Source organism: Aspergillus saccharolyticus (genome assembly GCF_003184585.1).
Source record: "Aspergillus saccharolyticus JOP 1030-1 unplaced genomic scaffold BP01scaffold_21, whole genome shotgun sequence".
NCBI lineage: Eukaryota > Fungi > Ascomycota > Eurotiomycetes > Eurotiales > Aspergillaceae > Aspergillus > Aspergillus saccharolyticus.
In genome coordinates, this window is record NW_020290631.1 from 364,878 (window position 1) to 390,242 (window position 25,365).

The 25,365-nt window shown below is 52.9% G+C and overlaps 10 protein-coding genes across 10 annotated transcripts; 5 read left to right on the top strand and 5 right to left on the bottom strand.

The window, feature by feature from the left end:
* Positions 1-1,339: 1,339 nt before the first annotated feature.
* BP01DRAFT_321764 (putative GTPase NOG1) lies at positions 1,340-4,047 on the bottom strand. The gene is made up of 5 exons (XM_025572742.1): positions 3,949-4,047; positions 3,754-3,862; positions 3,536-3,637; positions 1,759-3,452; positions 1,340-1,706 (listed from the first exon to the last, which is right to left on the bottom strand). The coding sequence occupies exons 1-5, from the start codon at positions 3,967-3,969 to the stop codon at positions 1,665-1,667; spliced, it is 1,968 nt and encodes a 655-aa protein (XP_025430278.1). The 5' UTR covers positions 3,970-4,047; the 3' UTR covers positions 1,340-1,664.
* Positions 4,048-4,556: 509 nt separating this feature from the next.
* Positions 4,557-6,034, bottom strand: BP01DRAFT_357926 (polyamine acetyltransferase). The gene is made up of 3 exons (XM_025575307.1): positions 5,219-6,034; positions 4,694-5,146; positions 4,557-4,635 (listed from the first exon to the last, which is right to left on the bottom strand). The coding sequence occupies exons 1-3, from the start codon at positions 5,612-5,614 to the stop codon at positions 4,612-4,614; spliced, it is 873 nt and encodes a 290-aa protein (XP_025430279.1). The 5' UTR covers positions 5,615-6,034; the 3' UTR covers positions 4,557-4,611.
* A 788-nt stretch (positions 6,035-6,822) lies between these two features.
* On the bottom strand, positions 6,823-7,605 carry BP01DRAFT_392823 (uncharacterized protein; the record flags this gene model as incomplete). The annotated part of the gene is made up of 2 exons (XM_025578175.1): positions 6,823-7,296; positions 7,563-7,605. 2 exons carry the CDS (start codon positions 7,603-7,605, stop codon positions 6,998-7,000), a joined length of 342 nt encoding a protein of 113 aa, XP_025430280.1. The 3' UTR covers positions 6,823-6,997.
* Positions 7,606-7,895: 290 nt separating this feature from the next.
* On the top strand, positions 7,896-8,871 carry BP01DRAFT_374871 (putative pyroglutamyl peptidase type I; the record flags this gene model as incomplete). Its single annotated transcript, XM_025576859.1, has 3 exons — positions 7,896-8,006; positions 8,061-8,756; positions 8,863-8,871. The coding sequence occupies 3 exons, from the start codon at positions 7,896-7,898 to the stop codon at positions 8,869-8,871; spliced, it is 816 nt and encodes a 271-aa protein (XP_025430281.1).
* A 393-nt stretch (positions 8,872-9,264) lies between these two features.
* On the top strand, positions 9,265-10,803 carry BP01DRAFT_343191 (MOSC domain-containing protein). Its single transcript, XM_025573504.1, has 2 exons — positions 9,265-10,175; positions 10,218-10,803. The coding sequence occupies exons 1-2, from the start codon at positions 9,357-9,359 to the stop codon at positions 10,476-10,478; spliced, it is 1,080 nt and encodes a 359-aa protein (XP_025430282.1). The 5' UTR covers positions 9,265-9,356; the 3' UTR covers positions 10,479-10,803.
* Positions 10,804-14,098: 3,295 nt separating this feature from the next.
* On the top strand, positions 14,099-16,341 carry BP01DRAFT_343195 (MFS transporter). Its single transcript, XM_025573505.1, has 4 exons — positions 14,099-14,815; positions 14,870-15,242; positions 15,292-15,375; positions 15,423-16,341. The coding sequence occupies exons 1-4, from the start codon at positions 14,544-14,546 to the stop codon at positions 16,248-16,250; spliced, it is 1,557 nt and encodes a 518-aa protein (XP_025430283.1). The 5' UTR covers positions 14,099-14,543; the 3' UTR covers positions 16,251-16,341.
* Positions 16,342-16,978: 637 nt separating this feature from the next.
* On the bottom strand, positions 16,979-18,022 carry BP01DRAFT_383794 (uncharacterized protein; the record flags this gene model as incomplete). The annotated part of the gene is made up of 1 exon (XM_025577446.1): positions 16,979-18,022. One exon carries the CDS (start codon positions 18,020-18,022, stop codon positions 16,979-16,981), a length of 1,044 nt encoding a protein of 347 aa, XP_025430284.1.
* A 631-nt stretch (positions 18,023-18,653) lies between these two features.
* On the top strand, positions 18,654-20,092 carry BP01DRAFT_401389 (uncharacterized protein; the record flags this gene model as incomplete). The annotated part of the gene is made up of 6 exons (XM_025578607.1): positions 18,654-18,678; positions 18,814-19,221; positions 19,274-19,360; positions 19,416-19,610; positions 19,685-19,834; positions 20,070-20,092. 6 exons carry the CDS (start codon positions 18,654-18,656, stop codon positions 20,090-20,092), a joined length of 888 nt encoding a protein of 295 aa, XP_025430285.1.
* A 1,091-nt stretch (positions 20,093-21,183) lies between these two features.
* On the top strand, positions 21,184-22,757 carry BP01DRAFT_357929 (gelsolin/scinderin family protein). The gene has a single exon (XM_025575308.1). The coding sequence runs from the start codon at positions 21,327-21,329 to the stop codon at positions 22,602-22,604; it is 1,278 nt and encodes a 425-aa protein (XP_025430286.1). The 5' UTR covers positions 21,184-21,326; the 3' UTR covers positions 22,605-22,757.
* Positions 22,758-22,986: 229 nt separating this feature from the next.
* Positions 22,987-24,525, bottom strand: BP01DRAFT_392828 (oxidase ustYa family protein). Its single transcript, XM_025578176.1, has 7 exons — positions 24,174-24,525; positions 24,071-24,112; positions 23,935-24,015; positions 23,746-23,867; positions 23,569-23,653; positions 23,288-23,494; positions 22,987-23,225 (listed from the first exon to the last, which is right to left on the bottom strand). Exons 1-7 carry the CDS (start codon positions 24,415-24,417, stop codon positions 23,137-23,139), a joined length of 870 nt encoding a protein of 289 aa, XP_025430287.1. The 5' UTR covers positions 24,418-24,525; the 3' UTR covers positions 22,987-23,136.
* Positions 24,526-25,365: the final 840 nt, after the last annotated feature.

Consider the following 25,365-nt stretch of genomic DNA (forward strand, 5'->3'; position numbering starts at 1 on the left):
ACATCTAAATCTTCCATCCTACCTCACATTACCACGTCGCTTTACTCCACCTACAACCAAATCATATGCGAAATGGCACGAAGTGATCAGAAGAGCCAGGGGTTGCGACAGCCACTGTGCTCAGTGTAGACGGTACAGTACTGTAGAAGCCAAGATCAGCCAGCCAGCCAGCCAGCCAGCCAGCCAACAGAACTGGGATCGAGAGAATGAAAGTGGAAAGTGTATATCTATGGCTCGGTCATCCGATTCACATACCGTTGCTTCGACTCCAGGTTACTAGCTAGTAGGATTGATATCCCGGCGTGATACGGGTTAGGTTACCACCTTTCCCCACTCGCATACCCATATCCCGTAGTGGTTTTGCAGTACACTTCGCCTCAAATATCTATCCCAGTTAGATTCCACCTCCACTGCAACCGTCGGTGAACAACCCAATCTAAGTAATGAATGTGGTAGACAATCACACAGCAGAAACCTAAACCCAGCACCGAGCACCAACACCAACACCAGCGTAACAGCTGCCTGTACTTTAGACGATCCGATGGTAGTTGGAACGTTCCTGCACACGGACCGGACAGACACTGCCTGGCGGATTGTGATCGGTAGAACCGGGCAGAGGGAGTTGAATCACAGAGCCCGTGCGTGGTAAAGTAGTATAGCAGTGAGATATGCACACTTAGCTGGAGATATGCACAGATCTAACACAGTACGTCGAGGTGGGAGTATGGTTGTGGTTGTTATGAGCAGGTTTGTATGTTGTATGTATGTATGTACAATTGACTCGGGCGATCAACGGGTCTTACTCGTTCTGAGGTCTCAGCTGCGCAGATTTACACGAAGAGAGAGAGAGACGAAGGTCAATGCGCTAGGGTCGGCAGACTAACGAATAGTCAAAGATAGGAAAAAGAAAGGAAACAGAGGTGAAGAGCGGTTCGCGAGGCTGACTCTCCCCATATCAGCTGGAGACTTCATCCCAAATCTAGATGAACATCTTGTGGGATTCTTATGAGGGGTGTGGGCGAAGCAGAAGCACAATGTCAGGGATAGACACCACGCATGACCCCGAATGGTGTTGTCGGGTTTGTGTTCGACGCTGTGGCGAGCCATGCGCTTCATGCCGGGTATAATAGAAGGTGGATGTTGGTCAGAGGGATGACTGTGTGGCAGGACTGGCAACAGTAAGCAGGAGAGGTTGATTCACTATTCCCTGTGCGCTGCTCGTATTTGATACATATCTACACATGGTCTTGTATCAAAGTCGGTTCTGGAGAATAGAGACATCCAGAGATAAACGAGGGCCAAGATCACGTACGAATGCAAGCTGTAAATAATGCCTAGTCTCCATACAGAAGGAATCGACCCAAATCTACAACCATAGTCAGGCAAGGCATCACAATTCAATTCAAACTGGGCACAACCCAGGTATCTAGCAGAACATCCAATATCAACAGCTCTTCTACTCAGATCACACAAAGACAAAGACAACAACACCCCAAACGCCCCGAGAAATTTTTTAATCACCCTGTTCAAATCATGACCACTGATGTTGTTGTAACGAGGATTGAAGCGTCGGACGTTGTACGCAATGGGTAGGTGTATTAAGGAAGAGGAGGAACTTCGTCTCGTCATCGACCAGCCATCTGCCGCAGCAGCGCATGGTCCATCTAACGACGCTGGGTCTTGCCGATGGTACGCTTGCCGGTGAACTGCACATCCTGTTAGTACAAGTAGTCTATATGAGACATCAACAACACTTACCAAGTGCTTGGGCAAGGAGGCGGTCGTGTGTCGATCGGCCTCTCCCTGGCGGGCCATGCGGTTCATCTTCTTCTGGCCCAGCTTGGCCAACCGCTCCGCCTTGGTGCGCGCCTTCTCGTCCGTCACACCGTCGTGCAGACGATCCGTGGCCGCCTGGCTGCGGGCGCGGCTCTTGGCCCGCGCGATCGCCTGGCGCGGGTCCGACGGGTCGATGTCCATGGCATCGTCCATGCCCGTGTCGCGCGTCAGCGGGCGGCCACGTACCTGGCTCTGCGACCGGGCACGGCTGGCAGCGGCATCCACGTCGTAGCCGGCCGAGTCCAGCGCCTCCTCCATCTGCGACAGCTTCTTGGCCTTGGCGCTGCGCGGGATGGCCGCCCGGTTCTTCAGCGACTTGCGCAGCTTGGCGTCGTTCTTCATGAGCGCCCGCTTCTCGCGGATCAGGTCCGCCTTCATGCGGGTGTCGGCGTCCTCGGCGTCTTCCACACTCTCGTCCGACTCGTAGTAGCCGTCCGCCTCGAGCTTCTCCTCCTCCTCCTCCAGCGCAGCCAGCTTGGCCTCGATATCCGGGTCCACGTAATCGTAGATGTTCTTGCCGTTCCACACCTCGGGGATCTTGTCGTGCTTCCACTCGTCGTTGGCCAGGTCGTACGTCTTCTTGAGGTCGATGTTGTAGACACCAGCACCGCCGTTCTCCTCCTCGAGGTCTCTCTCCAGCTTCTTCCGGTTGGGGTCGTTCTTGTCGTACTTCTTAAGCGACTTGACCGCCTCGGGAATGAAGGTCTCGCGCGTCACACCACCCATGGGCTGTGCAACGTGAATACGGGCGAGGACATCGCCCAAGCGACCGCCGGGGGTCCCGGCGTTGTTGGAGCCGGACTTGAGCTTCTGAGCCACACGCTCGGCGAGGAGTTTGTCGCAAGCGGCGTTCTTCACATTGGTAACACCCTCGGTGGTGGTGCAGGACAGCTGCAGGAGCTCGACATCCCCGGACTTGAGGATGGCCTCGAGCTGCTGCTGGTACTCGGGCTCCAAGTCCTCGGGGCGGCGCACATCGATCTTGTTGACCACCAGGAAGACAATCTTATTCGCGAAAAGGGGCTTGATGCTGTGGAAGAGCTTGATCTGGTCTCCGACGGAGTAACCGCACTGCTCGGACAGATCCATAAAGTAGAGCACGGCGGAGCGCAAGTGGGCAATGGCCGTGATGGACTGCATTTCAATGGTGTTCATCTCCTCGAGGGGGTGATCCAGAATACCAGGAGTGTCGATGGCCTGGAAACGAAGGTACTTGTAGTCGAAGTGGCCGACGAACAAACTCTTCGTGGTGAAAGCGTAGGGCTGGACATCGACATCCGCGCGGGTGATGCTGCGCAAGAAGCTGGACTTGCCGACGTTGGGGTAACCGCAGATCAGGAGGGTGCGGGTGTTGGGGTCGATGGCAGGCAGACGACCCAAGTGCTGACGCACCTGCTCAAGGTAGACGAGGGGGTCCTTGAGACGCTTGCAGATGGTGGCCATGCGACCGAGAGCAGCGCGCTTGAGCTGCTTGCACTGGAAGAGCGACTGCGCATACTTGATCAAACGGACATAGTCGCGGGACACAGTTTCGATAAGATGCTTGGCGGTCGAGATCTGACCCAGGGCGATTCTGAAGTGATCGGCATCGTAGAGGGTATTCATCAAATCCTTGTCTGGAGAGAGTTAGAACTGCCTGGCCGAGTCTCTCCATTGCCGAGGGGCAAATTTTCTAGCAGTGTTGGGTAGCTAAACTTACGGAAAGGGTGAATGTCCTGCAGTCTGGGGAAGCCATCAAGAATAGCCTGGAACTTTTCGCAGAAAGTCTCCTGTGTGTATTTGACCTTTCGAGTGTAGAAGCCTAGTGGTAGGAAGAAAATTCCGTCAGCTAAAATTCCATCTTTCCCAACGGCTGCAGCCCGCCAAAACAGCGGCTCCAATATCCACACCGCAGCAACAAGGAAAAGGTATACGAACCTCGAATACGGCTGATGTTGAAGCCTGCACGAATCTGAGTGGGCAGCTGTCTCTGAGTGCGACTGAGGACGATGTCCAAGAATTCCTGGTGCGTAGGCACCGGAGCAATCTAATCAAGCGGTGAAAATGAGGTGTCAGTTGGGGCGGGTTCTTGAGCGATCGACGCCGGATTTCGAGGGTGATCTTAAAGCTTACATCTTTCCACGTCGTCTTCATGATGGGCACCTGTGATATAGAGTCGAAACAGCAAGCGACTCGTCCAAGGAACCCGGGGATGAAATTGCAAGAGTTGGTAGCCTCCGGAATCAAGACCAAACGAAAAAAAAATATTGCGGGCGGTCGGAGGGCAAATTCTGGCGGGCGGTGAGCCGCTGATTGGGTGGTGATTTTTCATGTGTTTTGCGTTTTGGGTTGGAATTTATGTGGGGAAAAGAGGAGAGGGTCTCCGGCGGCCGTTAGACCCCAACAGTGCAAGTTTGATTGATGATTTTTCTTATTGAAGCTGGCCAGTACTGTTGGTTATGGGTTCTTCATTTACATTGACTATCGGGAAAAAGAATATGATACATCAACATGTGTGTCCTGATAAAACCAACCGTGGTGTTTCAATTCGGCCATTGTATCATCATCATCCCGTCCCTGAAACCCCATCGTAGCCCGACAGAACGCCTTGCTTTTATCAGAAACCCCACCAGGAAGACTGAAATCCCGTGTAATCAAGCCATAAAGATGCATCAAAAAACCGTCATCGAGAGAATGGGTACTAATATCCGAGTCAAAGAATTCATAAAAAGATGATTGCACGGCCGTCCACCACTAGATCATCATCATCGACGAGAAACCCGCCTGAACACGGGTTCACTCCCTGGTCAAATCAAACACCTGCACCACATCTATTAGTCGAGAAACACAGCAACAACAACCCAGACCAAACACTTACCAAATCCACCCAGCCACCACCACCAAATTGGCACTTGCTAGGGCCGCGGTTCTCAAAGCCGAACGATTCATAGAAGGGGATCAGATGGCCGTGTGCAATGATGGCAAGGCGATCGGCGATCTGCGCGTCCTTGATGCGCTGGATATACGACTTCATCAGAGTGCTGCCCACCGTCTTGCCCTGGTGCTCGGGCAACACGGCCAGCGAGTGGATAGCGATTGTGCTGCCGTACTCATCGTGACCCACGGTCTCGCCGTTCTCCACGGTCGTGCGCTCGGTCTGCCAGTTGGGCGGGAGTTGCATCGACTTGTCCGTCACCACCTGGTTCGAGGTTCTCGTGGCGATGACATGTCCGACCAGGGTGGGGCGAGGCTTGGGTTCACCCTCGCGAAGGATGGGGAGAGTGAAGAGACCGAGACAGAGTTCGGGACACCGGCTTAAACGGTAGCGGAACTGTCCTTCGCGTTAGTGACCGGAGCGAGAAGAAATCAAAAGACATGATCCCCCGCAATAGAATGGGTGTACCTTCTCGCTCGTACAGCGCTCGTGCTGAGGAAAGGCCGCTTCGACCTGGACACAGTCCTCGACATTGGATTCAGTCAGAACCTGCACAAAGGGGTGCAGTTCGTCCAACTTGGTCCGCTGGTGCATCGGCGGGCGGCGAAACCAGTAGGGATATTCGTTGATATCGTCGTGATCCACTGCGACATACTCTCCATCGACCTCCTCTTCCCCCTCTTCCTCGTCATCCTCATCGATGTCGGCATCTTCCAGAGGAAGGCCATTGGCCCGAGCAGCCTCTACCCGCTCCGAATGGTTGGAAAACTCGCGCGCGGTGGCGGGCAGCGAAAACGAGTCTGCGTTGGACAAGGGCCGGAGCCCGTTGACTGGCTCTTCATAGTGGTTGGACTGGTCGGACATGGTTGCGAGCCGGGGGGGCAGGCGCGCGAGGCAATGAGGGGGTGACACTTGAGTGGAGAATTGGCGCTGTGAGAAAGACGCGATCGACCAGCAACAGGGTGATGGAGGATGCAGACAGGCCAAGGGTTGGGACTGGGGCTGAGCAAGGCAGAGCTAAGTTGGTGAAAGTCGGGATGAGATTCGAGGGGTAGGAAAGACGCGGGAAAGGCCTAGAGAAAGAAAGAGTGGGGATCAGTTTTAGCTCAATGCGGACGATAAGCCTCGGACGGACGATTTCCAGAAGCTCGATCCGGAGGTGAACCTTATGATGCTGGAGGAATGCGCCTGGAGAACTGCTTACTTCGATATACGGTCCGAAGGGGCGGACTTGGGGGAACAGGTATAACCAACTGGTCGGGTGATTGCGAAGCTACACCAACATGAGGATTTGCAGGGAGGAGCACAAAGGGAAGAAAGAGAGAGATTGAGAGTCGCTGCAGAGTTTGTGTGTGCGGGCGGAGAAACCGATAACGGAAGAAATGGCCACCACATGTAACAACCGGTTGCAAGCAGTGGTCAAAGTGGAGGAAACAAGGACAGTAACCACTGGAAACTCGGTCTAAAAAATGAAAGCTAGCTATTACTCTATAACTGCACTTCTATTCTATCCAAATGGTTTCTTCCCACGAGTCTCATCACCCTTCCTCGCCCTTCATAGATACACTAACTGATAATTCCGGTGAGATGGAAATTGCGACAAAAAACCCGAGCTATACAGTAGATTACTAGGCGGGAAGTACTGGCTCCAAATCTCCCCCAGAGATTCTCCGCTTTGCAGTCGGTGGATCAATGAAAACCACCCAACTGGTATTTAATGGGGTTCCGGTATGGTCACTCGCCCCTCCCGGCTGCCTTGGAGTCTCATCCAATTTCCGACTCCGGGCTCTTTGTTCCTGAGATTGCAGGAAAGGGTTGGTAGTAGCTGGCATGTATCGCAATTCAAGTCTTGGGTTCGACGAACGGAAGCTTACGCACAGATCAATGCCTGGGCAGCTGAATGTGCCATGATTCTGGCACGAGCATGAACTGTACCTGACAGCAATGACGTAGTTGCAATGATAGACACATGACTCAATTGCGCATTAGTGCCGTCCATGCTAGTCAGCCCTGAAAGAATTTATTCTAAGGATATCGTAGTAGATAACACCCTGCAAATAACTACTATGCAACCCAGCTTCGCTCGCTCACGCTATCTCTTCTGCTTGGCGCCGCAAGTACGCAGCAACACAATCTGGGTCCGCCAACCACGGCGTGTGGCCCCGTCTTGACCTTCTCAGTCTCAAATCGAGCCCCCTTGGCCCGGGCCCGCTCCACAAACATCTCTTGCACAAACAAGGGAATGTCTCAATCTTCCTCGCAGAGGAGATCGCTGCTAGGAATATGCAAATAGGCTGAGCTGGTTGCGGGAAGCGTCATCGTCACATAGGCGTGAGAGCCTAGAGCCTGCGCCCATCTGTCGCCGTCGGGGACATCGTGGCCCTTATCAGCCTCTTGCTGCACGAGACTCCAAACGGTGTCAATGTCTGCCTGAAAATCTTGGACCGTAGTTGCCTGTTGTATGGAAGGGTAGGCCAGAGTCTGACAGTGGTAGCCTGGCAGTTTGTTGATGACAGGGTCGAAGGCTGTTGAGGGGTACCAGGCGCCTGGGAAAAAGATCAGGTGGGCTTAGCCATCTGAGGTCAATTCGAGATACGAACTTAGTCCATCGCGTTCAAATGTTTGTTTTAGAAGATTTGGCAAGCAAAACACAGTCACCCGGACACAGATCGATTTTTATGGTCCGGTGCAAAGCCCGCAATGCGCCGAGAGCAGCAGCCGGTAGATCCAGCCATGAGTGTGACGTTGCAAAATGATATCCAACGATGAGATCGGGATCTAAGCTTTATATCCCGGGGCCAATCCCCCGAACCAACCCTGTCGATCAAATCCCGCCTGAGAAGCCAGCTGCCCATGTCTGATCCTCATCTATGCATACGGACAGTGTAGGCATCGCTTATCGTGTGATGCCAAGAACTGGCTGGCCAAAACCGGACAGGAATGCGGGGAAAGCACGCCAGGATTCTGGAAATCCAATTCATTCCACCTTGTCCTTTTCTTCCTTTTCGATGCTTGCAGCTGGCTCTGCTTGACTTGGCTACATGTATCTCAATAGACAGACTGTCAGACTGGTCGTCCTCTATCGTTCCTAGATTGGTCTCTCTCTTCTTTTACGCATCAGCGGGGCACATATCCCATCATCATTATGGGCGACTACGGACGAAGAGCGACATCGCTCGAGACGCAAGCACTGGCAATCCCTTCATTGACCACGACTGAACCCGATGAGATGTCAGTGTTAGTGACAGGTTTTGGGGTAGGTTCGGAATCTGTTGTCGCGATCCGGTCTGATGTGATGCTCTTTATGTAGCCATTCAAAACGAACCTGGTCAACGCCTCTTATCTTATTGCCTCATCCCTCCCTCCCTCCTTCATCTTCTCCTCCCCCACCCCCGGCTCAGCACCCTGTCGCGTCTCCATTCATGTCCATCCCTCTCCAATTCCGGTTGCTTATTCCACGGTGCGAACCACATTACCTGTGATTCTCGACGATTTCGCGAAAGCCCACGGTGGCCGACGCCCGGACATCGTTATCCATATGGGCATAGCTGCAACCAGAAACTACTACTCTGTGGAGACCCAGGCTCACCGCGACGCATATCTCGGGTCAGATATCAAGGGTCGATTAGGCTACGAGGACGGAGAGCGTATCTGGAGGGAGCTGAACTTGCCGGCTGTTCTCACCGCCGGCCGCGCAAACGCATCGCCGCCAGGCTCGTCGGAGCTATCAGCGAAGAGATACCTCAACCCTCATCCGCCGGACACCCAGTTTCTGAACGCGTGGCAATCATTTGCCCGGCCTGGCATGGACTTGCGGATCTCGAACGATGCGGGACGGTACCTCTGCGAGTTCATCTTCTATTCGAGTCTATCGCTGGCATATCAGGCGGGCCAGGATCGCAATGTGGTTTTCTTCCACGTGCCAAGGTCCTGTACTGATGAGGACATCGCGGCCGGGAAGGAGGCCGCCATTGCGCTGATCAAGGCTTTGGTAACGAGCTGGGTGGTCAGTGGCAGCGCTGCCTAGGGGAGGTGCTTGCATGCTCGCAGGTGTAAAGAGGAGGCTCTGTGGCACTTAGCATAGCTTGATCTTTGCTTTATCATGAAGTGAGAAGCATTGAGTCATGTATGATAGTCACAGATGGCGTCGTTAAAGGAAATACATTCATTGTTGCTTGAGCTGCGATCAACTGGTTCAATCAGGACTCTGCATTGTGCAGAGGGCGGCAAATATTCTCCGCGACCCAAGTCATATAGTAACCAGCACCTAAATCATTGAAAGTGTTTGTAAAAACTCAAGCAGACTTGCTTGCACGGAACATCATTGCGCATAATGACTGCATGAGTCATATCTCACTTAATCGCGATAAGTATGATTCTCCGCAGGACCCTCGGGATTTGCTTAACGCAACTACATCTACACCTCTTCTGCATGAGTCATATCTCACTTAATCGCGATAAGAATGATTCTCCGCAGGATCCTCGGGATTTGCTTATCGCAACTACATCTACACCTCCTGCGCACCTTTCTCTGATCCTATCCCTCTCAATACTCCACAATCATGACTCCCTAGATTTCGAAACAATTGTTTTAACTCTTGCTAAAATGCCCAGCCTGATTCTCGTTGCAATAATTCTTCTCCCCCTCCTCCTCCTCGCTCCAATCCCCCACCTCCAAACCTGGCTCGCAACCCACCTCTCCCACGCCCTCACCCTCCTGACGCACCGGCGCAACCAGCCCAAACAATCCCACGAAATTGTCTCCTTACGAGTCTACCCCATCAAATCCTGCCGGGGCCTCACCCTCCCGCGCACCAAGCTCCTGCAGCATGGCCTCGACCTCGACCGCCGGTGGATGATCGTCGACGCCACGACGCACACCTTCCTCACCATCCGCCAAAACCCGCGCATGACACTCATCACAACCGCCTTAACCCCAGACACCACCGAGGCCACCGAGACCCTCCACCTCAGCATCACCGTCCCCGCCGCCTCCTCCTCATCCTCCCGCACAACCACCATCACCATCCCCGCGCACCCCACCCCCGCCTGGCTCGCTGCGCACACAACCTTAGCCACGGACATCCGCATCTGGGACACCACGACCGACGGGCATATCTACGATGCGGCGATCAACGCGCCCCTAAGCAACTTCCTCGGCCGCGACGTCGCGCTGGTCTACAAGGGCCCCACCCCGCGCATCCTGCAGGGGAACGGCGCGCCCCGGCGGCTGGGCCGCGAGCAAGCGACCAACTTCCCGGACGTGCATCCCGTGCTGCTCGCGTCGGAGGCGTCGCTGGCGGAGTTGAACGGGCGGTTGGTCGCGCAGGGCGAGGAGAAGATCACCGTGGAGCGGTTCCGGCCCAATGTGGTGGTGCGCGGGGAGGTGGCGTGGGAGGAGGATACGTGGAAGACGGTCCGGATCGTGGGGGTGTCCGAGAGCGGAAAAGCGGAAGGGGCAAGGGAGGGTGGGACGAAGCTGGAGTTGGATGTCGTGGCGCGCTGCGCTCGGTGCCAGGTGCCGAATGTGGAGCCGGCGACGGCAGTCAAACACAAAAAGCAGCCGTGGGATACGCTCATGGCGTATCGGCGCGTCGATGAGGGGATGAAGTATAAGCCGTGTTTTGGAATGTTGAGTGCCCCGCGGCAGGAGGGGGAGATTGCGGTGGGGATGCGGTTGGAGGTGTTGGAGGAGACGACGAAGCATCGGTATATTGCTGGATTCTAAAGGGCTTGGATGGTACTGATTCATAAGAGGAGTCCGTAGCGAGGGACTGGGTTTCTACATCCGGTTCATGACAGGATAGTAATGAGTCAGACTCCGCTACTACATGCATGTCATGATGAAGTGAGTCTTTCGGCTACTACTGTCTTGTTCACAGTCAAATCTCATTGCGAGACAGACGCAGATTTGAGAGGAAAGCCAAGTCAAACATAAGAGCCTACAAGCCATCCCACACAGCGGGCGTAGCTTGTTACGTACCGTCTACAAACGGAAAGAGGGTCAATAGATGCAGTGTAAACCGACCACACCTCGAGCGAGACGTAGCCAGACAAACAAATTACTTTCAAGCAATGGTACCGTTAACTCGCTCAACTCCTGGCAAGGCCAGCAAGCAAGCAAGAAGGGAATCTTTTTTTATCGCTCCACTAGCTCAGATCCAGTCGGATATCCGCCTCAAACTCCAGATGTTCTATCGAGATTCTGGTGTCCAGCACCAATGGCATAATGTCAGAAGCTTTCTCGTCTGAGATGCAAGATGGGCTGTCTTTTAGTCTTCTTTTAGGCCCCGGTTCTCGTCAGTCGCGATAGACGTATGCGAGACCAGTGCGAGAGGGGCCTCTGCCCACTCCATGCCCGGTCTCACACGCCACCGCACCAATTAGTTTGGAAGAAGTGTTGGGGAGTTGGGTGGAGGTGGAGGAGATGACTTAGATGGCTGAGAGGGAGGAGGCGTGGGGGGAGGCGTGGGAGGGGGAGTGGGAGGAGGAGTAGGAGGGGGAGTGGGAAGAGGAGTGAAAGGAGGGGTGGGAGGAGGGGTGAGTAGTCCTGTTGGTGTTGGTGTTGGTGGTGGAGTCGGAAGTCCACCAGGCCATGGGCCTGACATGGTTGCGCTTGGGGAGTTGTTCTGTACTTGGGAGGTTTTGGCAATGGTGGCATGTAATTGGAGTGGTAGGATGGTTGTGGATGGTTAAGGAGGATTAGACATGCCCTGGGGGAACTCCAGGTTAAGTAGTCCATGATGCTGGCTACAGAGGGTGGTCTCGAGGACGCAGGTTGGGGACCAGCTCTCTAAAGAACCTTGGCGTGATGGTGGTGCATGACCGTAAAAAGATGGCTGCATCTGATTCTCGAGTCTCTTTAGTCTCCTTGTGCTGCGGCTTTGGACTAGGCAGCTGCTGAATGGAGAGTCTCGCATATGGCGAAGTTACGGGATCTTACTCCTTGAAGGAGGTCGAGGCAGGAACATTGACGTTGCTGATTGGGTTTTCTCCTTGACCTTAAGAAGCCCAAAGAACCGAAATGTTATATATGATACTGTATGTGAGTACTAGGTAGGTAGTTTCGAACAACCCTTGCTATTAGTGGCTAGCTGTTGATATGGTGTCTTTGGGATTAGTAGTGCTTTTTCTCCTTGAAGGGCCAACCAGATTGTAAATAAAGGTTTTTATTCGTAGTGAGCTGTGGATTTGATGTTTTATTAGGATTGTTTTCTCGACAATGCGGAATGTCTTTCAGAGCTCGTAGTGGCAAAAGTGATCAAAGGGTGGTGAATGAATATCTTTTTCACTGACCTTGTGAAGAGATTTTAATTCTTTGTCCAAATCTGTCTAAGATGCCGGATGAGTTGCAGGTTTGCCCTGTGATAATATTATTGTCGAAGTTAAAAGACAGTTGTGAATTTAATTGTAAACAAGCAGTTTGCTGGTTATTCACTGCATGCAAGAGATGTCCAAAATCCATGCAGGTACGGGTGGAGAGTGGGTTTGACCATGGTTATTCTATTGGCACAGAGAGGCTGGCTGCAGTTCGATGACATGATTAGGCTTATGTGGAAGACGCAGCTTCTTTGATGCTAACTTGAAAATAGAACGGCAGAAAGAAGGTTTTCAACATAATACAAAAGGAGTGCCTCGTTCTGTCAGAGCCGCTCGCAGCAAAAATAGTCATAACTATGTGGTCCCTTGGAGCGTACAAAGATCTCGAATATGACGAAGCTTGATTGGCGAGGCATAGACCAAAACCGCCGGGAAATTGAGCCAAATACTTGTCACGTTACCTCCAATAAGGTCAATATGGTCGACTCTCTTGGCTATATCATCTGGTGAGATGCTGGGTGTAGTAGGACAGAGCACCTTGCATTCTCCTGCTTCCAACGCGAGAAAACACTGCATTTCTTAGGAAGCTCACTGCGATGGATAAGCTGGCCTGATAGGAGAAAGTCACGGGGCCTCGCCGGCGTCTTTAGCTGCGACGCCACTTCCGCCGTCAGTGCAACAACTTCCCCACTGCTGGAAAAAAAAATGTCCAGTGATTGTGCCTCTGAGCCTCCAGATGATACCTGTCTTCTCTCTCGCTTGGATATGTCATGAATTCCGACTACGAGAAGGACTACATAACACCGGTCTCGACCATATGTGTGGAGATCGTGGTCCTTCGAGGTGCTCTCGCGACCACCACTACCTCCACTACCACCTCACTCATTGCATGAGCCATTTTCGCATCCTCTCAAGTCATCAAACAACCAAGTTGGCAACAACAGGGCGACTCAAAAATGAGACTCGGAGCTTTGAAATAAGCTTCTAACCTCCGCCAGCCCGTTGTACGCCACGCGTCCGCACTGAGCTCGCCGAGACCGGTGGACACACCCCCAAGACCCTTGCCTGTTTCCCCGGTCCAGAACAACGTCCCTGGCTCCGGCTACCCGACATTGTCCGTTAAGCTCAAACTCTCGGGGCTGAAGCTCCTTGTAGTTGCGGATCCGGCTGCAGATCGGGTCCCATTATATTGGCGGACTGGTGGGTCGCGAAGATCACCATCAGCCGCTCTACCTGCCATGATTATGAGCCAATTGCAATGGAGTGCAGCTTCACGCGCTAGAGCAATGCTCCCTATTATTCTTTCAACCAAGAAGATACATCTACCGCATGTTTGATCAAATCCACGGGATCGAATTTCTTAGTATGCGCAACCCAAAGTGTCAGTTGGTTCTTTGCTCCGGGAAGATCTCCCGGGCGCCGCCCAATAGTGTAGGGTTGGATGCTAACCCGTGCGGTACAATCAAGCATGTCTTATTGCCACTCCAGATTGCTCCGATCTGCATTCACGCCTGCACACCACTCATCCCACCATGTGCTCTTTCTGCCATGGAATGATGGCGTCAACTGCTGCACCAGGCGTACAAATCTTCAGAGGGCTATCGTGGTGTTCATAACATAAGCAGGCTTCGACAGGGTTCACACTAACATATTTTGACAGCTAAGATCGTTGCTTGCAATAGGCCGTGGATAAATCACATGTATCCATCTGCTAAAGCTGAAGGTCCTGGTCATGAGTTCGCCGGGTCGAAGCATCAAATGTGTCACGCCTTTATCTCAATCTACATATGAGTTCCCGGGTTTCTAACGATAATCCCCTCTGTCGTTTCACTCGGGTTAGACTTGCATTCCCGAGGTCGGACATGGCGGGTGACCACGTCAACATTCAAGCAGAGACTAGGAACACTATTGAATCGCCTTTAGCTTCATTGTAATTATCGACTCCCATCTTTGAGTTCGCCTTAACGGAAAAAAGGGTCCTCAGCTCACCCAGGCCCTGTAGATCGGTGGAGAAGTTTCAATGGCCGCCCAGGGGTTCACCCGAGTGGAGCGGAACCCGAAACCAATGAGTGAGCCAACTGCCCGATAACACGCATGGAACGAGTGATCATGCAAGGGGTCTACCACCGTCGTCATACATACAGCGTGTATCTACCACACTGTCAGGACCCATCGGAGCACATGAGGTAGGTTCGGCGACTAGGGAGGCCAGAGACCACCGAGGAGCTTCCCGGAAAACCAGTCAATTGCACAGCAAGGGCCACATACCAGGGAGATCCGCCTTGTGGACGCGCGTTGCTTCTCAGACCGCGGAGATTATCCACAGATCTGCTTGACCGAGTTTCTTCCATTGTGCCTTCTCAGTTGGCTATCAGATTATTTATTCCCTTGATCACCTTCATCAAGCCATGGCTGCTTTCCTTTGTGTATCCCATCCGTCTTCCCTATCCCCCTCCACATCGCCGGGGTCAGCATGCCGGAAGATCTTCAAACTAGCCTCGAGTATTCCCATACTTTGAAATTGGAATCCAGCCTTGAGAGTGCAGACACCATCTTTGCTGAAAAGCAAGCTATCCACGTCGAAGCTCAAGCGATCTACTCGGCCGACAGCAGTGATTTCTCTCACAATGAAGGTGGAAACTTGGTGCATTGGGACGGGCCCTACGATCCTCAAAACCCAATGAACTGGGCGAGTTGGCGGAAATGGGTTATTATAGGACTGATCTCCGCGAGCAGTTTTAATGTGTAGGTTCCTGTCTCTCTGTGCACATATCGGGAAACTGGACTAACAGTATTCAGCTCAATGGTCTCCACAGTATTTTCGCCGGGCGTGCCGGACGTCATGAAAGAGTTTCACGTCACCAGCTCGTCGATTCAGTCCCTCATGACCACGATTTATGTGATGGGAGCTGCCATCGGTCCCATCATCCTCACACCGATTACTGAGATGACTGGGCGGCTGCCCATGACGCACACGGCAAATATACTGTTCACAGCAGCAGCGGCGGTCTGCGCGGCCAGTGTCAATATGCCGATGCTAATTGTGTCGCGTATGATCATGGGGGTCGCTAGTTCGGTGCCTGTGACTGTTGGGGGAGGGTTCGTTGCAGATATGATGCCTATGGAAAAACGCGGAACAGCCATGACCATCTGGACAGTGGGGCCACTTATGGTATGCAACGATTCGAAAAGTTATATTTTAGAAGCTAATCGACATACAGGGGATGGTAACTGGACCGATCTATGGAGGATACATGGTGCAGAACATTGGGTGGAGATGGACAATCTGGCTAGAGGTCATTTTGGTGAGTCGGCTCTATGCATTCTCTGACCATGCCCCTAACAGACATAGGGTGCGGCGATTGCCGTCGCCTCATTGCTCTTGCTCCGTGAGACATACGCCCCTACCATCCTACAGCGCAAAGCCATGAAGCTGCACAAAGAGACCGGCCGTCCCTACCGGACGAAATACGACACCGATAAAACTGCTGGCCAGCTTCTCTGGATTTCCCTGTCGCGACCGATCAAATTCCTCGTGCTGTCACCCGTTGTCTTGATTGTGACGCTGTACAGCTCCGTCACGTATAGCTACATGTACATTCTCTTCACCACATTCACCGAGGTGTTCGAGAACGTGTACGGCTTTGGCCCCGGCGAGGCGGGACTCGCCTACCTCGGGCTTGGCCTTGGCTTCTGCTTTGGACAGGTGACGGTCGGATACTACTCCGACCGCTATCTGAAAAGGCAGGAGAGGATCCACGGCCAAATGAAGCCCGAGGATCGCCTCCCGCCACTCGTGCTGGGATGCTGTCTGGTCCCGGTCGGCCTGTTTTGGTATGGCTGGACCGCCGAGTACCGCTTTCACTACATGATCCCGATCGTCGGGACATTCTTCGTGGGCGCGGGCATCTACTATGTTCACCTGGTGACGCAGGTCTACTTGATTGATTCATACACGCTGTACGCCGCCAGCGCGGTGTCGGCCGAGCTCGCGCTGCGGTCGATCTTCGGGGCGACGATCCCGCTGGGCGGGGGTCCGTTGTATGACAAGCTGGGCTTGGGCTGGGGCAATAGTCTGCTGGCGTTCATCGCGGTCGCGTTTGCGCCAACCTCGCTATTCTTGCTGAAGTATGGGGAGAGAATCCGGACGAATCCGAAGTTCCAGCCCCGTATGACATAGGCGGGGTTTTCTCTTTTGGGCGGGGGGTTAGGTGTTGCATAGCGATTTGATTGGCGGATGAGATTCCAAATGCATGTACATATACTTTGGTCTGGACTAGATTGGTTCTGGACGTTCATAATGAGGATATTTGACTCGAGGACTCACCTGTCATGGTTGTCTGTGCTCTAGAAGTAGGAATAATAAGAGATAAAGATATAGCTGTAATTTATAATAAGAAAAAAAGAAGAGAAGTAGCATAGTAGAGAAGATAGAAGATAGTAAGATCTTTTTTATTGCGAACGGGTGAGTACAGATTATAGAAGAAGAGAATTGAGGGAATAAATTAGAGGGTAGGAGGTTCTTATACACTGGGAGGAGGTAATGGGTAATGATGATAGTACAGTATATCGGGTGACTAACAGTAATACTAACTACAATAGAAGATTCCCAGGTCCTAGAATTACAGTATCCATTATCTCATACAGAGGATAGGTAGGAACATGATAACTACCAGATTCATGATTATCTCATAAAGAGTCTAGAAAAAAAAAAAAGCCAAAACTTCAACAATAATTCTCATCCAACCTCACCGGAAGAGACACGACCAAGGCCAATGGCAAAACCCTTACAGAAGAACCAGTTAGCACGACCCAAAGACTAACGACACCCAGGTAACTCAAGAACCCAAGCTACTACCTACCTATCCCACCACACCCAGCCAGCATCCTGACAGCTAAACTACTGCACTAACCAATCTGCACCCCCGGCACCGTCACCTCCCAAACCGCCCGCCGATTCAAATACCACTTCCACTGCCGACGGGGATAGTGCTCTGCATAGAACTGCGATAAGTTCTTCGCAGGCGCAGGCCTGGCTGTTGGCGTGGCTGCCGCTGCGACTGCCCCTGCATTCCCAGAATCGAAGCTAGACTCGTACTCTGGCTCCACGTAGTTCATGGCGGCGTGAAAAAGCGGAGGGATCTCGGCAATGTCTTGCGTGACGTGGAAGAGGTGGCTTCCTCCGGGCTGGTAGCGGATGAATCTCCCCCAATCCGCAGCGTGGGTGCTGCTGAGGTCGGGGAAGGTGGTGGGGTGGAGTTCGGTGAAGAGTTGAACGAAGGGGGGGCATTTGATGAGAGCGTGGAGGGGTGTCGTCGTGGTGGTAAACGACTCTGGTGGCTTCTTGAGTTGCTCCATGGGAGTGTTCTTGCGCTTCTTGGGGCATGGGGAGCGCGAACTCCATGGGATCGAATGACTTTGCTGCCGCCGCCGCTGCTTCTTCTGCTCGATGCTGCACCATTGCAACAGATTGGCAGTCACTTTATCCCAGTCTAAATCGCCGACGTGGCAGTGGTAGATGTGGGTGATGAAGCGGGCTGTTGCGGTGGCTTGGGTGTGCATGTCGTCAGGGAAGCTGATGACGGTGGTGTCAGCCGGGGTGAAATCTATAGGGGCGCTCCACTCTTCCGGGTTGAAGTTTGTGACGGTGGATATACCAGCAGCTGGAGACGCCGATCTGGAGGGATATGGGTCTGGCGATCGAGGAAACGATCCTGGAACTGTCGTTGTCGCTGACTGCGATGTGGGCGAGGATGCAGCGTTGGCGGATGCTTCTGTGCCGTGTGCTTCCCCGGATCCCGCAATGGACTCCCTTTGCTCGCTGGCTGTGCGGCTGGTTGAATCCATGTGGTATTGCGCATACATCTGAGGGACGATGGAGTCACAAACATATTTGAGAAACATAGGGAGACTGGTGGACAAAGAGCTGAGATTTATACCTGGCAACTTCATGGCTGCTAGATGGCTTGCGACTGAGTTGTGGTAGGAGAGAGCGTCTTGGACAATCGCAGATCTCTTTGTCTGATTTGTGCTTTGCCATGGTGTCGACTTGGGCCTTTTGTTTGCGGCACAATGGTTGTCATTATGGGTTTGGCGGTGATTTCCATCATGATGATGCTGGAATGCGGAATTGTACATACAAGGCTGAATCTGGGGAGGCTTGAGCCTTGATGCCTTAATGCCGTAATGCCTTAGTGTCTTAGTGCCTGACTGCCTGGGGCAGATGCTGTTCCGATGGGAAACTCATCTGGTCTTGCAGCCAACACACACACTCATCAAACAGTTATCAGGGATGCGCATCTCACAACTGCCGAAAGAGGGGACTCTAGGCCTTGGCTTTGGCCCCAGACTGTCAATCTCTGAAACATGATCGAACAGGGTCGACAGTTATGAAGCGCACTTCGAGCACAGCCCTCGGGTGTGATAAATGTCGCACCGGCCGCATCGCCCCCAAATAAGATCGACAGGGTCAATGGCTTGACTCTGGATAAGATCTCGCCCACTTATATGAACTGACGTGTATCTGATTGAGTTCGACTGAACGCTTGTCTCTTTGCAAGCAGAAAGCTTTACTTATCTCACGATGTCCACTAAGTTAGTGCTCACAGGTCTACATGATGCTAAAGTTTCCAAGCCTGTTTTTATGGTCCGTTCCTCCCATCTTCTCATACTGTACAGCCTCTAAGTAATATCACAGGGAGTTCTATGGACTTTTACTGCGACGTCGACGGTTTTCGTCGCAGCCCGCGTCATCGTCCGGTTGAAGACCTTTCGACGGCTCTTCGTCGACGACTTCCTCGTGCTGCTTGCATGGGTGCTTTCCGTCATCACAGGCATTGTTTGGCGAGTAGAATCACCAACACTCTACGAGCTGTATGCACTCGGCGCCGGCACAGCGGCCTTTATGCCGGACGTTATACCACGGTTGAATACGGTGATGCGATATGAAGCCCCCTTCATGTTTCTCTTTTACACCACCCTTTGGTGTGTCAAGTTTTCTTTTCTGGTGTTCTTCTACAAGCTGGGATCGAAGATCCACAACCATCGTGTTTGGTGGTGGGTCGTCTCGGCGACTACCCTGGCGGTTTGGGTAGTCTCGGTGGGGGATATCGATTACCAGTGTAGTTTGGGCGGCGTGGAATTTATTTTCGGTAATACTCAGCAGCTCGCAGACGAGAGAGACTCGCTAACTTTGGGTGCTAGAACAATGTAACAAGCCGTACCACATTCGGTGGCAGAATGGGACTTTCTGGGCCAACTGCGCGGGGGACGTCGTCACCGATCTTCTCAGTGAGCTCCACTGTCCAGGATTATTTGTTTGGCTGCAGCTAATCTGCGGACGCAGTCCTTTCTATTCCCATTCTCATTCTCTGGAATGTCCGCATCTCCTTGACCAAAAAGATCATTCTCCTCGGCATCTTTGCCGCGACGATCATCGTCGTAGCCGTGGCGATTATCCGCGTGGTCACCAATCACGCACTCAATCACAATATGGATATGACCTGGCTGTGGATGTGGAGTTTTATTGAGATGGGGACGGGTAGGTCTCGCTAGCCCTAGATCTTTAAGTTGCATCCCTACCCCTCTTTAGCGTACTGTACTTACAGGCACTAGCGATAATGATCTCCTGCGTCGCCTCCTTCCGCCAACTCTTCGTTAACTCGCAGAACCAGCACCTTTACGGCCAAGCAGTATATCACTCGCCGGCTAGTACTTTGCTTACTGCCTTGCGGCTGAGACAGACAGAGTCTCAGGAGGACAACAGTAAGCCGTGGCGGGAGTATGAAGACAGTTCGCAGAAGAGCGATACGGCTTTTTTTACCGTTACTCATGCGCATTCGCAGGAGCACGTCGAGGCTGAGAGCATAATCACGGACGGCGTCAGTGGTAAAGGGCGCTTTGTCGAGCATGTCGGCGTGTGATCTTGTTCAGCTCCTCGAATTTGGGGTAAGCCAGAGAAGACGCTGGTTGCGTTGTGATTAAATGTTTTGGGTGATAGGAAGCGACGAAATGGAAGTATGAGTGATATTTGTGCTCGAGAGCACCCAGAGTCTGGTATAGTGGTGCAGTACTTGAAGATTTCTCTTGATGACAGAATCGACTCTCGCGAAGTGTTTCATTGTGACCTCTCTATCCCTCCTGCAAGGATTGACCTGATATCAGCTCCCTTGCTGGAGCTCTGCAGCTCGGGATGATAGGGTCAAAGTGACGCAGCTCATGTCATGCGTCTATTAATCGAAGCCAATCGAGACCGTGCCAGGCAGTGCCAACAGTACCTCCACTGAGCAATCGGATATCAAAACCTGGTTGACTATAGCTCTTGGATCCACCAATAGACTTCTGAGCCCATTACTGTGGGTTTTTAGATATATCATCTAGCCCGTCGACTGGAGAAAGTCAGTCAGTCTTTAAGAGTTGACCTAATATCACCAACCGACTCATTATCCAGTGAAGGCCCTGTTGCCCTAATCTACGGGTATCTGGCGGCGTGGATTGCCTTTTCCAGCATCTTCATCACGATGGGAAACTTGCCAGCATGAGACAGGTGGTGGGGCTTTCGTTGCTTTACGCGTGGCCTCTTGACTGAATAAAGAGATTGACACGAGTGCTCAAGGCAGGTGGATAATATCACTGGACAAGTATCCTTGCGGCCGCATCAGCGAGACGATTCCTCAGTTATGTTACTGGTATGAGCATCAAATGAAACCCTGCACAATCACCCAGCCTAACAGTCCGGCTCCATCTCCGTCATCGCGTAGACGGCGAGAGAGGATGGGGTTTTTTCCTACTGCGTAAAACCATTTACGATGGCTTTTACAACCTTCTTAGAGTCAAGAGAACCACATCAACTTGAACAAGACGACTGAATTATGCACATAAAACCCCAATTAGTCAAGCAGGATCCCTGCATTGGAAAGAGTTCTAGCCCTGAGCCGGCCATCCAGCATCCCGCAGGGCACATCGCATCACTTTTTCCGCGGCACAGCCAATCTAATCTGCCCTTTCCAGCCACACAGCCCCACCTTTACTATAAAAAACACACAGTCAAACCCCACACACCCCCGCCACATCACGTGTTTATCCGCCTTATGTTATCATCGGCTGTCGATCAATTGTACGGAGAGTTAAAGTTCAGTTCCTGACGGAAGAAACAAACAACTTAATTCTTTCCTCCATAAAACATCCCAGCCACTCACAATTACTGAAATCAACCACACAAACACACAGAGTCTCATCAAACATCATACACATCAAAATGCCCCCTCACGAAGGCCTCGTCCACCCCCCCGAATACAACCTCAAAGACAGCAACGTCGAACTCATCAACAGCGCCCTCGACCACCAAGTCAAATACAACTCCGCCACCACCGAGCCCGCCTGGCGCGAGCCGGACACCCTCGGCCGCGCCCCGGGCCTACACGTGTGGCGCATCGAGCAATTCGAGGTGGTGGCGTGGCCGAAGGAGCGCTACGGGGAGTTCTACGATGGGGATAGTTATATCGTGCTGCATAGCACCAAAGTCGACCATGCGGATTCTTCTGACGAACAAGAAAAAGAAGCGGGGCACGAGCAGCAACTCCACCACGACATCTACTTCTGGCTCGGCAGCAAAACCACCCAAGACGAAGCCGGCACCGCCGCGTACAAGACGGTCGAGCTGGATGAGTATCTCCACGGGGCGGCGACGCAGCACCGCGAGGTGCAGGCGCATCCCTCGCCGGAGTTTGTGGGTCTGTTTCCGCGGCTGACGGTGCGGGCGGGCGGGGTGCGGTCCGGGTTCCGGCATGTGGTCGCGACGGACGGGGAGAAAGAGGAGCAGAGGAAGACGCTGTTGCGCGTCTTCAAGCATCCTGGCTCTGGACGGTCCGGGTCGGTGATTGTGCATGAGGTGGAGCCCGACTGGCGCAGTTTGGATGATCGGGATGTCTTTGTGCTGGATGCCACCCAGAAGATCTGGGTCTGGCAGGGGAGGCGCTGCAGTCCGATGGAGAAGGGGAAGGCGGCGCAGGTGGTGCATGATCTGACCCAGGCGAAGCATGTCGAGGTCGAGGTGCTGTCGCAGCTTGAGGCCCGGTCGAAGGTCGTTGTGGATATGTTGGGGGGGAAGGAGGTCGAGCAATTGTCGTTCACCTGTCCCCGGCCCTTGTCGTCGCGGAAGCGCGCGGTGGCTGAGGAGGAGGAGGAGGACGGGGAGGGGGAGGGAGAGAGTCCCCGGCAGCGCAAGTTGTTCAGGCTCAGTGATGCGCATGGCTCGTTGTCGTTTGATCTGGTCAAGGAGGGCGATCGCATTGGCAAGTCGGATCTCGATGGCAAGGATGTCTTTCTGTTCGATGCAGGAGATCGCTTGTGGGTGTGGCAGGGCTTGGAGGCGAGTGCGACGGAGAGGGCGCTGTGGTTGCGCGTCACACAGCGCTATGTTCGGTGGTTGCAGGAGAGTCCGGAGGGCTCTGCGGCGCATCTCATCCCGATCTCGAAGGTCGTGCAGGGCCATGAGAGTCCGGCCTTCATGCGGGCGATTGCTGCTGTCGCTTAGCGGAGGAGTGGATTGTACTATACTCCGGGTGGTATGCTGGCTGTAGTGATCGAGTCATAAGTAGCAATCATTGATCTAGCATACTATCCCGCAGACGACTTGGTTTCATTGCTGTACTCAGCGAACTAATCAGTATGCTCGACACGTTGTCTGGTGGTGAAGAAACCAATGTAGTGCTCATCATCAATGGCCTTCACACCCGAGCCTTTAGGGCTAAACGAGAATGTCATTCTTTCCAATAGGTTGTGTTTCCGTGCAAAATGAGGGGAGCAGTGACTGTGGATAGTGTGCAGCTCAGCTAGTCGCCTTGAATTTGCTTCATGTGTCTATTGAAGCGGTCGTTTTGTGGTTCTTTTATTCGTGGTGGGCCCTATGTCCATTACACACCACAAACATTCCTGTCGAGACCCTTCCAACATGCAAGTCTTTTTACACCCTTTAACCGGAGCACAGCAGCTTCCCACCAGTATGAACCATCCAGCCCCTCTATCATAGTTCCCCGCAGACAACCCCTCTAGAAGAGCAATCGCAATCAATCCATATCCTCCCCACCTTTTCCAATCGCGTTCTCTGGATCCGCAGCACCGATGCCGTGGTAATATCCATCGGGGAAGGGCACGCCTATCATCGTTGCATCGTTAGCCCCAACCCACCAAAGAGTCTTGGGCAGACTCAACACATACCAAGGTAAGGATGGACCAAGAAGCCCGGCTTCATCATATCGACCGACCGTTGCTTCTGCCATTCGTACAGCACGTCCCAGTTCTTGCATTCGTGGACGTTCTGGAAGTCCGCCGCGGGGTATTTGCTGGTGGGTTCCCAGGTCATGGTGATCATCGAGATGTCGGCATGGCACATGACGCTCTGTCGGAGGATCTCCAGGCAGTGGTCTGGATGATGGTCGTCTATTAGTGTCTAGATTTCTTTTCGGGGAGAGGGGGAAAGCGTCAGAGGGGTAGCGTACCTGTATGAAGGTCATTCAGGCGACGGTCCTCGGCGGAGATGTTGGCGAAATAGTAATCGGAGTGGATGTATTGACGAAGACGTTTCTGCGATCAGGAGAGTTCGGATGAGTCTGAGTCTAAGGAAAGAGGAGGAAGACCGCCGCGCTTCTTTTCTGGTTGGAAACAGGGAATCTTACAATGCAATGTAGCTCGTGCACCACACTGAGCTCTACCCAATACTTGTCCTCCTCCCCGGGGACGGGGATCGAGGTCTTGTTGATCTTGGATAACTCTTCCCCCGTCACCCAGATGTTTGAGTCTAGTCACGGTGTTTAGCTCGAGGTATGCGAAAAGTGTGGGAAGGTTGGCGCACAACCCGGACGTACATTGCAGAAGTTCCTTCCAGGCCTGATCCAATTCAGGACTCGGGTCACCCTGGTAGGGGCTGATGATTCGAAGCTGTCCCTCTTGAGGCCTGTTAGTCCGTATGACTCACGGGATGAGGGGGCAGGGCGCACGAACGGAACTCCATTGCCTCCAACTTGACAGCCTCCTGGGCAGGTGCTAGAAGAGAGTCAGCGGACAGAAGTCGGGGGAGGGGCGTGTATCCGGGGCAGGACTATACAGTAGACGACGTGCTCATTGCGCTTCTCGATTCTGCGTGCATGTCGCATCAAAACAAAGAAGATCAGGCTGTATAGTGATAAAAGGGCAAGGTGTCCGGCAGGCATGATCCATCTTCTCCAAGCAGACTTTCTCTTCGGGATCGGGGCATCTTTCTCCAAGAGGCCTCCGGATTCCGAGTAGAGACTGGTCGAGTCCGAGTGGCTCTCGTCGTATTGGGGCAACTTCTCGAACTTGGTCTCCATGATGGCTGGATTGTGACTCTGTCAAGGGTGAGTAAATGAGGGAGGGCGGGATGAAGTACATTCTAGCTCATCTTGGGGCCCCATGTGGTATTTATTGGACAGATCGTCCTCAACCGCGGATGATTGGATGGGTACATGCAAGGTATGATATGATATAAACCTGTAATCCGATGCAAAGGCGGGGATGTCCGAAGGCCAGGCCGTGCAGAAAAGCACAGGCCCTAACCCCGAAAGCTTAAGCCGCTTCTGCGCAATCAAAGCCCGACCCCTCCCCGCGGCTCCGCTGTCCGAGCTCACGCATCCCACTTCTTCAGCCGTTGCCCGGAGTTAAGAGACTCACAAGATATCATCTCACCATGATCAACATGCAGGATCACTTGAGGCATATTTGCCATCGGTCTCTCAATTCATAGATTCGTATAGAAAGATTGCGAAATATTGCTTCAGAAAGCCAATGCTCAACCCAGTGTCTGCGATCCCACCTGAAGAATCCTGTGATTCGTGGACTCGCGTAGCTGTGAAGCTGTCAGATTGCCTACTAAGTCATCTGGATGACCCCAATCTTCATGAAGACGCATCTATCTCTATGCATAAACAAGGTAGATAGATGAGGCATATTTGCCATTGGCCTTGTCCAGCTGCCGTGCATGCACAACAGCCCGGCCGAGAATCAGTTCAAAGGGTCTGAAGAACAGATTCTGCAACGGCTAGTGTCTGCAATAGACAAGCGCCAATGATTAGATCAGGCTTGGTGGGTTGTAATTGCTTAGTTGCAGAAGTGAGATTAGTTGAGGTTGACTATACGCTAATGCGAGCCTCCAGTCACTGTGCGTGCCGGCCAGATTGGAAGCACCGAATACTTTACTGCGGGCGTGGGCGAGTGTATAAAAACGCTCGTGTGTGTGCTCTCGACAAGTAAATCGTACGTTCCTCCATTTCATAGACTCC